Raw genomic sequence first — 15,777 nt, forward strand, 5'->3', positions numbered from 1 at the left:
TTATATTTTAGCATTAAAAATATTTTGATTAAAGAGTTTGTGGATACTGGTGGATTAATCATTACAGAAAAAAAATGATACTGTAATTACCAACTCTGTTAATTTAGAGCAACAATGACATGCACATTAGACCCGAGTGGTGGTCTCATACATTTTTAAGGACTAATAACTGCATTAGTTTGCACCAATACTGAAGTAGCACAGGTATTGTCTTTTGTGATAATGATGTGCAGCTGAGAGAGACTGCTTCCTTTGTGCTGCATGTGAATAAGAGCAGTTTCATACAATGCCAACGTCAATTCTCCCAGCTCTGTCCGTTAATGTTCAACAATCAACAATTCTTGCTGCTCCTCGTGATACTGCTTCGACTCCGGTAGCGTGCATCCAACTATCCACATACACGTCCACTGTAGAGGTAGATGCAGCGTGGGTCAAGAAGGAGGTGAACAAAATCAATGTGCTTTATGCATAAAAGGAAACAGCATTTTAATCATCTTAAAAAAATGTATCAGTAAAGGCTTTTATTGTCTCAGGGCACTTCAAATAAATCAGTCTATGGGAAACACGGGGCTAGATCACCAAATATGCTCAGGCAGCTTATATACCTGGGCGAATGGCCCAGGTAAAATGTGTGTGGGAAATACTTTTGCGTATTTACCAGCTATTGCTAAGTGCATCTAATCACAACATAATGGAGTATTTGGCATTTGCTCAGAAGCCACAAAAGACTACAAACAGACTACAAAGCCACCATTTTTAAATTACTTACAAACCTAGCTTGGCAATGAAGTACTAAGGTTTCTTGTTACTTATCAGATGACATACCCATCAGAATCAATATGCTAGTATCAGCTAATGTATTGGTCAGATTGATTTATTGGCCTTAAGATTAAATTCATGTTAATTTTCCTATCTATAGTGCCAAGTGGCAAACCCTGTTTAAATAAATAAAGACCGAAAGACATCAACCCCACAATACAGACAAAAATGTGTAAAATAATCATCAAGACAAAAGGTTTTTTTGACATTTTTTCTTACACTTTGGGTAAACACATAAATAGCCCCACAGAGATTTCTTTCTGGGATACTTTGCTTTGTTTTCTATTTGCTGATCTTGTGCCGTCAACAGTTTTATGCACTCAAGACCTTTTTAAATGCCTGGAAAGTAAGCCAAAGGGGGGAAAAGAAGTCTTTTTTTAAAGAACATTATTCCACAAGTGACAGATAAGGATGCCAAAACCTTGATCTCTGGTGTGATCCCACCTCTTGCATTTTAAACAAGCTTTAGATTAAAGAAGCTGGAACATTACATTGAAGCCTTTGCTGGAACTTCCACCTCTTTAACTAAAATATACATGACAGGTGGGGGAATTCTAGTGAAATGCTTTGACCTCTAGAAATTGATATGGGTTGAAATGGCTACACAACAGCTTCTCAGACAGGGACCTAAATCTGTCAGAGGAAAAGATCTGCAGTCTTAAGTTTTTGATTAGTAAGTGTGAAAAAAAAAAAAAGAACTTCCAAACTTTTCTGGAAAGAAGCCAATAATATGATTAAAAAAAAAAAAAGCGATAACAAGATATATGTTAGTTATACAACAGTATAAAGGAATATTTCTTATGTGGTGCAGAATCTCCCTTTCTTTCCATTCTCTACATTTTTATTCAGTTTGATTTTCTTCTATTGTGATCCCACGAATCGCAGTCTGTTTATACAGTGAAAACAAAAATCTCCCTACCGTTCACTTCCCTCCTGCCCAACCCCGTGACAGATGAGAAATTGAACAATTGATATTTCTGACAGGAACACAATTAAATCCTGTGGCCACTGTCAAAAAAAAAAAAAAAAAAGCTACACATGAAGAATGGGAATGTGTGTTTGTTTATGTCCATGAGATTCAGCCACAAATCTATACACAAGGGGTTTTGGTGCAACTGTGTGCAGTCAGTCAACATTTAGGCATTTGTCTATGTAGCGAGTCCAATCACATGATAACTTACATTGTATCTATCCAAACATATTCAGCACTACTACGCTTGTATTTTATTATGGCAGACAGAGACAAAGAAATAAAGCATGACATAAACATAAGCTGAGAAAAGAGTGTGCAGAAAAAAGCAAAGACTGAGTGGGACAGGCGAGCCGAGAGAGGGGGAAATAGTAAGTGAAAGAAAAGAGACTGAGACCAGAGACAAGCTGCCCCCATGGCACTATGTGACAAGGACATTATGTAGATTGAAATGCTTCATGCAGGTTGAAATCAGCATAAAATGGTGCAGCAGTTTTCTTTTTAAACTGGCGCCATGGCTTAACGGTCAAATTATACATAGCCTCCATGTTAAGAATGAGCCGAATGCAAATACGAGCTTCGCATCTGAACTTGGGAGACCTGGAAACGTACGTACAAGGAGTGCAGAATTATTAGGCAAGTTGTATTTTTGAGGAATAATTTTATTATTGAACAACAACCATGTTCTCAATGAACCCAAAAAACTCATTAATATCAAAGCTGAATGTTTTTGGAAGTAGTTTTTAGTTTTAGCTATTTTAGGGGGATATCTGTGTGTGCAGGTGACTATTACTGTGCATAATTATTAGGCAACTTAACAAAAAACAAATATATACCCATTTCAATTATTTATTTTTACCAGTGAAACCAATATAACATCTCCACATTCACAAATATACATTTCTGACATTCAAAAACAAAACAAAAACAAATCAGCGACCAATACAGCCACCTTTCTTTGCAAGGACACTCAAAAGCCTGCCATCCATGGATTCTGTCAGTGTTTTGATCTGTTCACCATCAACATTGCGTGCAGCAGCAACCACAGCCTCCCAGACACTGTTCAGAGAGGTGTACTGTTTTCCCTCCTTGTAAATCTCACATTTGATGATGGACCACAGGTTCTCAATGGGGTTCAGATCAGGTGAACAAGGTGGCCATGTCATTAGTTTTTCTTCTTTTATACCCTTTCTTGCCAGCCACGCTGTGGAGTACTTGGGCGCGTGTGATGGAGCATTGTCCTGCATGAAAATCATGTTTTTCTTGAAGGATGCAGACTTCTTCCTGTACCACTGCTTCCAGAAACTGGCAGTAGAACTGGGAGTTGAGCTTGACTCCATCCTCAACCCGAAAAGGCCCCACAAGCTCATCTTTGATGATACCAGCCCAAACCAGTACTCCACCTCCACCTTGCTGGCGTCTGAGTCGGACTGGAGCTCTCTGCCCTTTACCAATCCAGCCACGGGCCCATCCATCTGGCCCATCAAGACTCACTCTCATTTCATCAGTCCATAAAACCACAGAAAAACCAGTCTTGAGATATTTCTTGGCCCAGTCTTGACGTTTCAGCTTGTGTGTCTTGTTCAGTGGTGGTCGTCTTTCAGCCTTTCTTACCTTGGCCATGTCTCTGAGTATTGCACACCTTGTGCTTTTGGGCACTCCAGTGATGTTGCAGCTCTGAAATATGGCCAAACTGGTGGCAAGTGGCATCTTGGCAGCTGCACGCTTGACTTTTCTCAGTTCATGGGCAGTTATTTTGCGCCTTGGTTTTTCCACACGCTTCTTGCGACCCTGTTGACTATTTTGAATGAAATGCTTGATTGTTCGATGATCACGCTCCAGAAGCTTTGCAATTTTGAGACTGCCGCATCCCTCTGCAAGATATCTCACTATTTTTGACTTTTCTGAGCCTGTCAAGTCCTTCTTTTGACCCATTTTGCCAAAGGAAAGGACGTTGCCTAATAATTATGCACACCTGATATAGGGTGTTGATGTCATTAGACCACACCCCTTCTCATTACAGAGATGCACATCACCTAATATGCTTAATTGGCAGTAGGCTTTCGAGCCTATACAGCTTGGAGTAAGACAACATGCATGAAGAGGATGATGTGGACAAAATACTCATTTGCCTAATAATTCTGCACTCCCTGTAGTGTCAGCACCTCAGAAAGAACTAAAAAGAAAAGGAAAAAAAAATGGACAAAGATTTAAATCTTGGAAAAAAATTCTCTTTTTTTAAAACAAAGAAACAAACAGTAAATTAGTAAAGTTATATTAATATTAAACTTGGGGAATATTTGTTGCTTAATCTGAACATCATCGTCCTCCTGTGAATCACTGATGATCCAACCTCTACAATGCACAATGTGTGGCCCTTCCAAAATTAAGAGACACTTACACGTTAACACACAACAACAAGTGATTTAGCATAGCATAATTAAGTAGAGTTATATCAGCCAAACAGCTTAAACAGTGTTAAATTATAAAATGTATGCGGTGCTTATAAGTTTTAGGTCTACCAACTCATCCAGACGAAAATACCCAGTGGAAAAAGAAAGAGGGAGAGGAGACAAATGAGTTACTCTCCAAGAGCGGTCACATTAAGCTGTAATTTAGCAATCAAACCCACAGTCAGAAACATCCTCCTGTTTTCTGTCATGTAGTGATTATGGATCAGTTTGCGGCACAGGTGTCGGTTATACATTGACACGCCACATGAAACCATAACGAGGCAGATTCAGTTCATTATGAATCTCATAATTATTACAGTCATTTATTGCATCAATATGGAAATGAGCTAAAATTGCATATTTTTGAACAATTTGTCACCAATCGCTTTGACCATTTTCAATCTACAACACCGTTGTCCATTGGCCTAACATCCTAATACTAAGAAGGCATGATGTGAAGTATTCATTGGGATAATGTGTTAGCATGGTAAATACTTAGCTAAAAGAAAAATCTTAGATATAATGTACATGTATAAAATTTGTAATTTTAGTCAGTAAAGATGTGGCCTAAACAATTTAAGAAAACCATTACGAATACTGACAATACTAGATATACTATGCAGAGTATATTTGGGCATTTTATATAAATGGGTGGCAACCAGCTTAGCACAAAACTTTTACTGTAATGTATTGTCTATGTTGCATTTTCTTTGTTTGACCATGTTTTTGCATTTATATCTATTGGACATTCGACAGGACACTAAACGCACAGTACTCGTGCATTACCGTAACACGTAAGGAATAACAGAGAAGCTCAAGTGAATGGCAAGACTGTCGCAGAAAAAGCCCATTAACATTTATGTTGCCAGGGATTATGTAGGAATGCACAGATACTATTATTTTAAGCAAAAATGCTCAAAATAACAATTTTGGTATTAACTGATTATAAACCATCCCCTCCTAAGCATAAGAAATGATTTTTTTTTTTTTTTTAAATACAAGTCATCTTTTCATCACTATATCTTTGAACATCAAGCCAGAACAAAATTGACGTGGCACATCACAGACATCAGAAAATGTTATTTTATTTTCCAATAGGCCGATTAGTCAACAGGGTGAATCCTGGCCAAAACTGATGTTCAGCCATGACGATCCCATAAATCAACCCCTCATTAAAAGAAAAATGCACATCAGAGTTTAGTGATGAAATAAATGGTCACACAGGTCAACAAAAACCAAACATGGTCAGATAAGTCATCATCGAAAAGTGGGAGAGTGCATGTATGGCACACAGCAAGAGAACTGTAAAGGCCAGAATGCTTGACCCACAGAGCTGGAGAGCCCAGTTGCTCCGTCACGCTGGGGGAAGCATTTTGCTGTGATGGTTTGGCTGCCCGTAACCTCTTAAAGCAAGAGTCATTGCAAATCAATACAAAGCTGCTTTGAGTGATCACCCCCAACTATGATAAAATATTTCTATTCTGGTCAGGTCTCCTTCAGGATGACGATACCCAACATCACTAGAGCCCAAGGGTCACTAACTGGTTTGATTAGTGTGAAAATAATGTGAATACGTTTTGGTTATCGCAGACACCAGTCAACTAACTAAACATCTAAAGGAAATTTTGGTAAATGGTAAATGCCCTGTATTTGTATTGCGCTTTTACTAGTCCCACCTAGGGACCCCAAAGCGCTTTACACACCCAGTCATCCACCCATTCACACACACATTCACACACTGGTGGAGGCAAGCTACAGTTGTAGCCACAGCTGCCCTGGGGCAGACTGACAGAAGTGAGGCTGCCATATCGCGCCATCGGCCCTTCTGGCCAACACCAGTAGGCGGTAGGTGAAGTGTCTTGCCCAAGGACACAACGACCGAGACTGTCCAAGCCGGGACTCGAACCGGCAACCTTCCGATTACAAGGCGAACTCCCAACTCTTGAGCCACGATCGCCCCACAAATTTTGGAACAACAAGCTAAACAATCCAAGAACTAGACACTACTAGACACTATAATGTAGTATACTTTGGAGATAACTAGTTGATTTACAAATACAAGAGTATTTTGAATTTTTGAAGAGTATTTCAAGAAGCAGTTGCAATTTAGTGACCTTCGGGCCCTAGTGATGTTAGGTATCATCCTCCTGAAAGAGACCTGACCAGAATAGAAATATTTTATCCTAGTTAGTATGTTCGCTCAAAGCAGCTTTGTATTGATTTGCACCCAGTTATGATAAGGTCAGAAAACCGTGTGACATTACAGTATTCCAGTTCATAAACATGTTTAAAATGAGACAGTAACAACACAGGAAACAGGAGAGATTCTGTAATTACTGAGTTTCAGTGCCCTACTGTGCAGCCAAACTATTTCTGGGACCCCAATCTCATAATCCTCTGCCCGCTAACAAAGCATTTTCAAACTCATTTCCTGAGAGCATCACGTCAGCCATAAAACCACAAATGGAGCAGTAAATAGCCTAATAATACCCAACAGTTTCTTTTTACAGCTGACTTTGTATCCAGTAGCAGACAGCTTAACTTGACTCTGCGATTTGGGAAAAAAATCCAACCAGTTAAAAGCAAATGAGCAGGTAAGTTGTGGAAGAGTTGGTTTTGAAACACTTCTTTTAAAAAAAGTGAAGGATAGGAAAGCAAGCAGTCAATATTTAGATAAACTGGATAATGACAATAATCTGTAATCTTGTAATCTGGCCTCTGTATGATAAAGATAAAATTGAAGGACAAACTTTCAGCTTTAATAAAAGTATTACATTAACCGTTTGGGAATTACAGACATTTTTATACAAAGTTCCAGAGGCTCAAAAGCAATTGGACAATTGACAGAGCAGCAGCTGGATGGGCAGATAAAGCTTTGTCCCCTCATTACTTCATTATAAGTTAAATAGATCTGGAGGTGATTTCAAGTATTGAACTTGCTTTTTTTCCACAGAAAGTTTCAACTTGAGGTCCTTGAGGGAAAAGAAAAAAAAAAAGAAAAAAGAATCTGTTGTTAGATCAAGAATATGTTGCATTCTTAGACAACAGGAATGAACTGGGCAAGGCGAAGCAACACCAAAAGGCCCGAAAGACTGCAGATATGAAATGCACGATGACAGAATTATTTCCATGGTTGAGAAAACCATCTTCCCTACATCTAAGTCACAGGTGTCGAACTCCAGGCCTGGAGGGCCGGCGTCCTGCAGGTTTTAGATGTGTCCTTGATCCAACACAGCTGATTTAAATTGCTAAATTACCTCCTCAACATGTCTTGAAGTTCTCCAGAGGCCTGGTAATAAACTAATCATTTGATTCAGGTGTGTTGACCCAGGGTGAGATCTAAAACCTGCAGGACACTGGCCCTCCAGGCCTGGAGTTTGACACCCCTGAAGTAAACCCTCTGGTGGGTGCAGTCAAGAGGCCTTCGTGAATGCACCTTGTTGTAAACAGAGGGTTTACAAAAACCCTCTGTAGCTCAGGAGGTAGAGCAGGTCACCTACTGGTCGGAAGGTTGGTTAGATCCCTGGCTCTGCATGTCAAGTATCCTTGGGCAAGATACTAACCCCAACTTGCTCTCCGATGCATCCATCGGAGTATGAATGTGTGTGAATGTACTTAGAAAGCACTGAGTGTAGATAAAGTGCTTGTGAGAATGGGTGTGATTGGGTGAATGTGGCATGTTGTATAGAGTGCTTTGAGTACTCAGGGAGAGTAGAAAAGTGCTATATAAAAGAATCAGTCCATTTACAAAAAGGTGCAAACCACTGGTTACACACAGAACAGGACATTTGAATTTGACTTAGGCCAGAAAACATCTAAAAGATCCTGCACAGTTTCTTGGAAAAGGATGGAAAGAGGATACTTTCCTCTTCTTAATAAAAAGAGGAAAATATTCACAGGGAAACTTAACTACTCGTGTTTCAAATGACACCAAATTGTCTCTTGAACATGGTAGAGGGGAATTGGCATGTCTGACTGCCACTGGAACCAGGTCACTAGAGTTAAATGATGATGTGTTGATGGAAGTAGCAGGATGAATTCTGAAATGTACAGGGCTATGCTCTCTCCTCAGATTCAGTCAAATGCTACAAAACTGATCAGTGCAAATGGCTATAAACCCAAAGCACAATTCAGAAGCAACCCAAGATATTCTCAAGACAAAGGAATAAGATGTCCCTTCAAATGGCTCCATCAAAGCAGTAAAACATCTTAAGGGAGCCAACAGAATATTTGGTGATGTCCATGGGCTCTAGAGGTCAGGTTGTCAAGGACAGCAAATGGGAAAATGGGAAGGCTGTAAAAGTTTAAACAGTCAATGGTGTAAATTGTTTCGGAACTGCTTGAACTAAAGTTGATATTCTTTACTTCAGTCGCATCTCAATTGTTTGATTAAAAACTATGGTTGTGTGCAGAACTAAAATTAGAAACAAATCTGTCCGCTACAGCTCTAGCAGGTCTGTCTATTGTGTGGGTGTATCAAGAGCTCAGCTGCCACCCATTTCTTATGAGGAGCCAGTGCACAGCTAGCCTCATTCAGCAATCAGCCACCTGGCAGTATGTACGCTAGTGAAGAGCTTCTCAGTTGGTGAGTGAACTAGCTGATCCACAATCAGTCCGGGTTGTGCTGCTTAACAGGAGAATGCATATGTTTCTGTTATCTGTGACCACTACTACAATCCCATGTGATAAAACACATTGAGCTGCCATCATCTTTGGCAAAGTTTATTAAAAGTATCACTGTCGGTATTAAATACGACTTATAGGGTAAAAATAAACAACTGTATTTGAAACTTCATTGTGGGAGGGCTAAAAGGACAAGTTTGCATCCTTTAATGTTAAAAACACTTTATTTTTTCATATTGTATATTGCTACAGGATATCCTTCACTAACAATAAGCCAAAACTGCACAAAAGCCAAGAAGAGGCGCAAGTTAGACAATGGACTAAAAGGGTGGTTTACATTTGTGTCACCGTTTCATGCCTGTACATTTGTCTGACAACAAAAACAGGAATGTATGTGATAACGAATAACTTCATATTATGAAATTCAATTCAATTTTGTTCATATAGCACCAAACAAAACAATCACCTCAAGGCGCTTTATATTGTAAGATAAAAACCCTACAACAACAAAGAAAATCCCAACAACTAAACAACCCCTTTTAAGCAAGTATTTGGTGACAGTGGGAAGGAAAAATTCTCTCCCACTTCCCATCCCCCCCCCCACACACACTTTTAACAGGAAGAAACATCCTGCAGAGCCAGTCTGATGCAGGGGCAGCGATCTGCTGCGACCGGTTAGCAGTGATGGATATAAATGAAGCTTTTACATAAGTTCAATAAGATCTGTATTCAGTCATCAGTCTGCTTTCCCAGGCATTTGGCTTCTACTCAGTTCTTTTACATCCCTTCCACTTTCCCATGCAGTAAAAGTCAATGCTGACATCATCGCTACAGTATAGTCCAATCATCATCCTGGCTGCCTTCTTCAAGCCAATCAACCTCCACTATGCCTACTTTAAACTGCCCTGCTCATCTTCCATTCTCCCTAAACAGCAGACTCCTGCATTCAGCTCACCTACTCCCAAGTCACTACAGCCAAGCCTCCATCTTATCTTCATCATCTAGACTCTGAGCGGTCCTACCCTAATTCTTATCGCTGCTGGGATTTCATTCTGTTGCGATGGGCCATCGAAGGGTAATTACCAAATACCATTATTGAATTTTGTATATCGATAAATCATGTTAAATAGCTTATTGAAATACCACTGATGTAAGCAAAGACATTAGGCGAGAAACAAACAACAGTGTGGTTTGCCAGTGGGCAGAATATGGGCCCTGTGCTATTGCTAAAACATGGGGGTTGACACAATGTAAAGTCATGCCAGTGAATGTTGGCGGCCTAACAAAAACCACCAGGAAAGTTTGGTCTATAACAGAGTGTTCATCAGTGTTCACGCTGACTGCTGGAAGTCTTAGGCGTCGTGCTTAAGTTTATGTGCTGCTTGTTCCAACTGCTGTGTGTTTGATTAAACAGATTCAATGTGTGCTCGACAAGATTTAGGTCTCTTCAACTTCTGATCACGTGTTGCTGCTCTATAACTGAATGATTTATGTACTTGCATTCAGACCGAATTATGAGGAGCTCAAAACATACATGCATGTGCAAAATCCCATAAATATACACAACAAAACCATTTTGAACCACCACAAACCCACTCTGCACACACTGATCCCCTTAGAGTGAGCATTTTAGTGAAAAATACCCAAATTTTCTTTGACTTTATTACTAAATAAATTCCACTTCTAAATCCTAGAATCTTCACTGTTTATTTATTATGTATATATGTAAAAGCACACATTACAGCGCAACATGATAGATTAATTATGCATTATTTTCTAATCCATATTTATGCATCATTTCACTCTAAGAGAATCTGCAACTCTTTTGCATTTTCTTCCCCATTTGGAAAACTGGAACTGAATTTATCTGAAGTGTGTGCCCATCATGATTTTTGTTTACTAGAATCCTCTTTTTTCTCTTATTAATACTAAAATGATATCCACGAGGAGTCTGGATTTTTAAAAAAGATTCCCCAGTATGCCAAATGCCATTATCAGTAATGATAATGAATAGTGAAATCTACAAGAAATTACAGCAAATATCAAAAATGGGAATCTATTCTCATATGCTAAACACCATTGGAGGGTTTAACCTTCAGTAGTGCTTTTACATCCTTTTCTACTGTATATGTACACACTATATTTAGCTTAGGAACTATCATGCAGTTGCTTTCACCAAAATATGTTATATACCAGCTATGTCAGTGATGAAAAAACTCAGACTTTAGGGAATGCTTCATAGGCAATGATAAGTAGTAATAAAGTGAACAATTTTACACCACATTTATCCAGGTCTAATGGTTTTAATGGCTCGCAAAGAGTCACTCTAGTTTCAAAAAGACATCAGGGTTATATAAGTGAATGGGTAAACAGCCCTTGGCTCCTTCGTCTTAAACTTCCTGAACAAGTTTAAGACGAAGGAGGCTTTCTAAAGGTCTTTTGTTCTAAATTATTTTGTTGAAACTATGAAAAATTCCTCTGATACATTTTTCCACCATCAAGGTGAGCATTTAACCACAATCCTGGCATTTTCAGTATGGTGCATCAGAAATGGTCTCAGTGGAAAGGTGCTTGTCAAGAAGCCATTCTGAAAGAAGATGAAAAGATTGAGCTATGCCAAATTCCACAAGAACACTGGCAATCAGTGGCTGCAGGTTTTAGGGAGTGCTGATTTGAAATGTGAAATTTCTGGTTTAAAATGTTACTGTCCACAGAATAGATTAAGACAGTCAAGACAGCAGTAATTGTCTACAGTCGTCTGGAAGCTCTGTCATAGTTTTGGTCTGCATTTCAGCCAGTGGTGTTGGAGCTTGTCAAAAATGGAGAAATTAAGAACATAGGAAAGCAGTCATACTTGGATTGACCATGCAGTATCATCTAGAAGGCATCTGATTGGTAATCCCACACCGCCAATACAATAAATGCATACATGCATAGAAAAACCAGACAAACACTTTGGTTTCCAGAGCCTGGACCTTAATATTACTGAAGCAGTGTGGGTTCATCTTGATAGAGAACAGAACAAAAGGCAGCCACCATCAAAAGAGCTTTGAATGTCTTTCAAGAAGCCTGGAGAACTATTTCTGATGATTATTTAAAGAAACTACAATGAATCCTCCCTAAGAGACTTTAGGCTATAGTGAAAAAAATGGCCATACCAAATGTTCACTTTCAAGCTCATTAGAATTGCACAAAGCTTTTTGTTTTATACACTGCATTTGTGAATAACTCAGAAAATCTCTACACTTATTTCTCGGTTTCGCAACAAAACAAAACAATGAAGGGTGATTCGGGAGTTTTAATACTGTAGAATGCAGTTGGGTAAATCTACAAAGAGCAAACTCAGAACAAAAGACAAATCTTGCAGAGCTCATAATACAAATAAACTGAGTGAGGCGTGTCTCCTTAATGAAGCACTTGCCTGCAGAATCCCACTTTAACCTCTGCTTGAATTTACAGCAAGCTAGCAAATTGAATAATAAAAAAAATGAATATACTTAAAATGAAATGTCAGTGAATTTTCATGCAAGTTTTGTGCATCCTAGATCAGCTTTGAGGTAATTGCTCTTGCTCCTATCCTGCACGCCCTGTCTGGCTTAGCTTTATAAAGTTGCCAAATATCAAAGACCTTATAACTACAAAGCCTTGCACCTGAACAACCCAAGCTTTTCACACTTTTCCACTTGATTTCCTCAGACTGTAGGCATCCACTGACTAGATTCACATTAGTGGATTTCAAAGACTCAATCAAAAAAAAAATGTATTAATAAAACACACCCCTACACATGACTTCACCTGCACGTGCAGGCAAGACGTATACACTGTACACATGTGCGGTCACAGGCACACACAGTCAATCCGAGAAAAGAAGCAAAGTAGGGAGATCGTTTAATTCACATCATATGCAATCAGAAGCAATTAGCTCAACACCCTCTCTCATACCACCTCGTCAGTCATTGCACCGGGTCTAAGCCAGCGTCAAGCAAACTAAAGCTCTCAGAAATTTGGAAGACTTCCTCAAGAGACGCAGTGGGATTTTCATTCATACAACCATGTGCAAATTTATGACATCCTAATTCACAAAATTGCAGCATGACATCATGCTTATACCAACCAACAGTTTAATGAGGTATATATGTCTATTGCTCTATACTTTATAATATGTATCTGTAATGCAGCAGAGCATGCACAGAAACTGCTTGGCATTATCTGACATTCAAAGAAAAGGAAAACATAGTGCTGCATGTAGTGAGTCATCAGTACTACAGTGTGCTGAACTGCTCTGCCTCAGGCCAACCAAGGTTTACAAGTCACCTCACTATTGGCCTTTTGCCATATAAAAACTGTATCATACTGCACAAAGATGATATAGAACAGTAGCTCTGCTTTCTTCCTGCAGGTTGACTTTAGAGGTTAAAAGATCATCTCCAAATCCTTTTACCTGGAAAGTTTATTCTTTAACTTGTCAACAGATGTATCCCCAGTGACAACTGAGCAAACATTGTGCACAGAGAATGTGTAATGTAGTTGAAAGACCAGAAAAATGCCAGAAAGTGGATCCTGAGTTTGTCAGTCTATTTCCAACTTAATTGCGATGATTACAGATGCTAAAATTGCTATGAATTTAAGAAAATGAAAAGCTGAAACGGTTACTCAGTGGAGCTTTTTGTTGATTCACACAAAACTATTTGTCAGCTTTTTCAACAAGCAATTATTGCAGTCACTGTTTAAGCAGAAATGCCAAACATTCTCTTTCTGAGTTGAACGTAAGCATTTAGTGATTTTTGAGGGGTTTGCAGAAAAACTTGCACCTTGGGCTAGCAAGGTAATGATCTCATCTCAAGAAATCATAGTTCAATATTTGAGCTAGTTTTCAGGGAAGTTGTACAGTTTGCATGATTAAATAAATCTTCATGAAGTAAAAGCTTTTCTACTTCACACGAACAAAGCAAGAAGGAAGCACTTACTGGTTGTAGTATGCATCTGTGGGGACATCTCCCTTGAAGAACAGTGAGCAGACTAACGTCCTGAAAGAAGTGATAAAGGATTGGAGATCAGAACTTTCAGAAAACTTGAGAAGGTAAGAAAAAAAGAGACAAATTCTGCTTTTTGATAAATTTGACAGATCAATCACTTACACATCATTTAAAACAGGAAATAATCTTTATTTTTGGCATCTTATCAATTTAAAGGAAATCTTGATTGGACAATGTACTTGCCATAGAATAATGACTCCATGGTTTCTCATAAGCTTCACTTTCACTATGCAGTTCTGTCTGTCATCACAATGAAATCTCTGAGCAAAACAAAGGTTACACTCCACAATAAGCAGGAGGGACAAGTGCTGTTCCTCTCAGTGTCAAGGTTTGCTGTGTAGCAGGCAGGAGGGAGGACCCAATTGCAGGACTCGAACACGGAAACGTATGGCAGCTTTATTGCTGGGAAAAACACTTCATCAAATAAACTCATGCAAAACAAACAACCTGAACATGGAGACTATTAACACTGCAAAACAGGAGGCAAAGAGACAACACAACAACTGCAAAAGAAAAACACAGGACTTAAACACAAGCCGGACAACGAGAGGATGGTGAACAGGTGGTAACACAGCTTGGGGCAAATCAGACCTAACGAGATAAGAGGAAGCACAACTCGATACACTGCACACAGGACATGGACTATCAAAATAAAACACGAGACAAATACAAAGACGCAGACAAGACATTGAGACAGAAACATGACTTACTGGAGAGACAGAGGGAATATGGAGACAAGAGCGACGAGACAAGGAACAGAACGTCCAAAATCCTAGGACTGAAAATAGAACACATGAATTACAATAATCAAAGAATATAACTAAAACACGCACAAAACACCTGGTCACAGAGCCAGTACCCATGACACTCTGAGTACTTTATGGCCTGTGTTCCCACATAGTTGTAATCCCGGGCACCGGTCAAATTGAGCAACTGTGTAAACTGTACCAGGCAAAGTAAAGGAGAGACCTGCTGCTTAGAGAGGCAAAAGTGTACAGATAGAACCTTTTAGAAACTGAAAGTAAACCTTGGATGGGCATTCAATTGACGGAGAAAGTTTTAAGACTTGAGAGGTTTCAAAAGCAACATTTAGCTGGCATTACTTTAACTCGATCAGTATCAAAACCTGCGATTTGGTCTGTGCAATAGCAGCGCTGGGGAGGGGATGAGTGTGGGGTGCTATGATGTGATAGGATTGTCAGAGGAGATATATCATTTTCATGTCAAAGACTCTCTTTGGGGGGCGGGGGTGGGGGTGGGGGGGGGTGGCTGTGTGTGGCACTGGTCCAGTTTATAGCCAACTTTATCTATAAGCATTAGAGGTGAACCTCCAGCCCTGTCGCATTCTGCCTCCTTATAAAATCATGTTTTTACTGCATATTCATCATTATTATTCATGGATTTTTTACCAGCAATACTGCATTCACTTAATTTACTCTGCAATCTTTCATGCCGAGTCAAAAGCTTTTTGTACATCGACAAGGCGGTATATTTCTAAACCCCGCTTTCTCAATCTTTCTTTTAGACTCACACAAATATACACACAATGCTGGGTCAGACTGAATATCTTTAATCATTTATGAGTCTCCAGCTCTGCTAATGCAAGCCGCACACCAATACACACTTAATAATTAAAGCCTCGAATTGATTGTTGCATTACGAGGCTTGTGTAAAGGGACATTCGTCAGCACTGCTGATGATAATAACACGGCTGATTCCCTCCTATAAAACTAGTCTTAATTCACAGAGTGAGCAGAGACTGAGGGGAGCAGAAGAAATGAAAGAACACAGGGAGGCTTTTGGATGACAGACTGAAGCTCAGATGGACTGAAAGGAAGTCCTGAGAGAAACTAGAAGAACAAACTGCTGAAACAAA

At 39.4% G+C, this 15,777-nt stretch overlaps 1 protein-coding gene across 1 annotated transcript in view; it reads right to left on the minus strand.

Annotated features, from left to right (window-relative positions):
• The window catches only part of LOC113019378 (leucine-rich repeat-containing protein 51-like), a 147,413-nt gene extending 132,990 nt beyond the window's left edge, over positions 1-14,423 (minus strand). Inside the window, exons 1-2 of the mRNA XM_026163061.2 lie at positions 14,085-14,423; positions 13,833-13,892 (exon numbers count right to left, since the gene is read on the minus strand). Of these exons, the coding sequence (XP_026018846.2) occupies positions 13,833-13,860 (28 nt within the window). The 5' untranslated portion in view covers positions 13,861-13,892; positions 14,085-14,423. The remainder of the gene's footprint in view (positions 1-13,832; positions 13,893-14,084) is intronic.
• Between the last annotated feature and the right edge of the window lie 1,354 nt (positions 14,424-15,777).

This window comes from Astatotilapia calliptera, chromosome 8 (genome assembly GCF_964374335.1).
Source record: "Astatotilapia calliptera chromosome 8, fAstCal68.1, whole genome shotgun sequence".
Lineage (NCBI taxonomy): Eukaryota > Metazoa > Chordata > Actinopteri > Cichliformes > Cichlidae > Astatotilapia > Astatotilapia calliptera.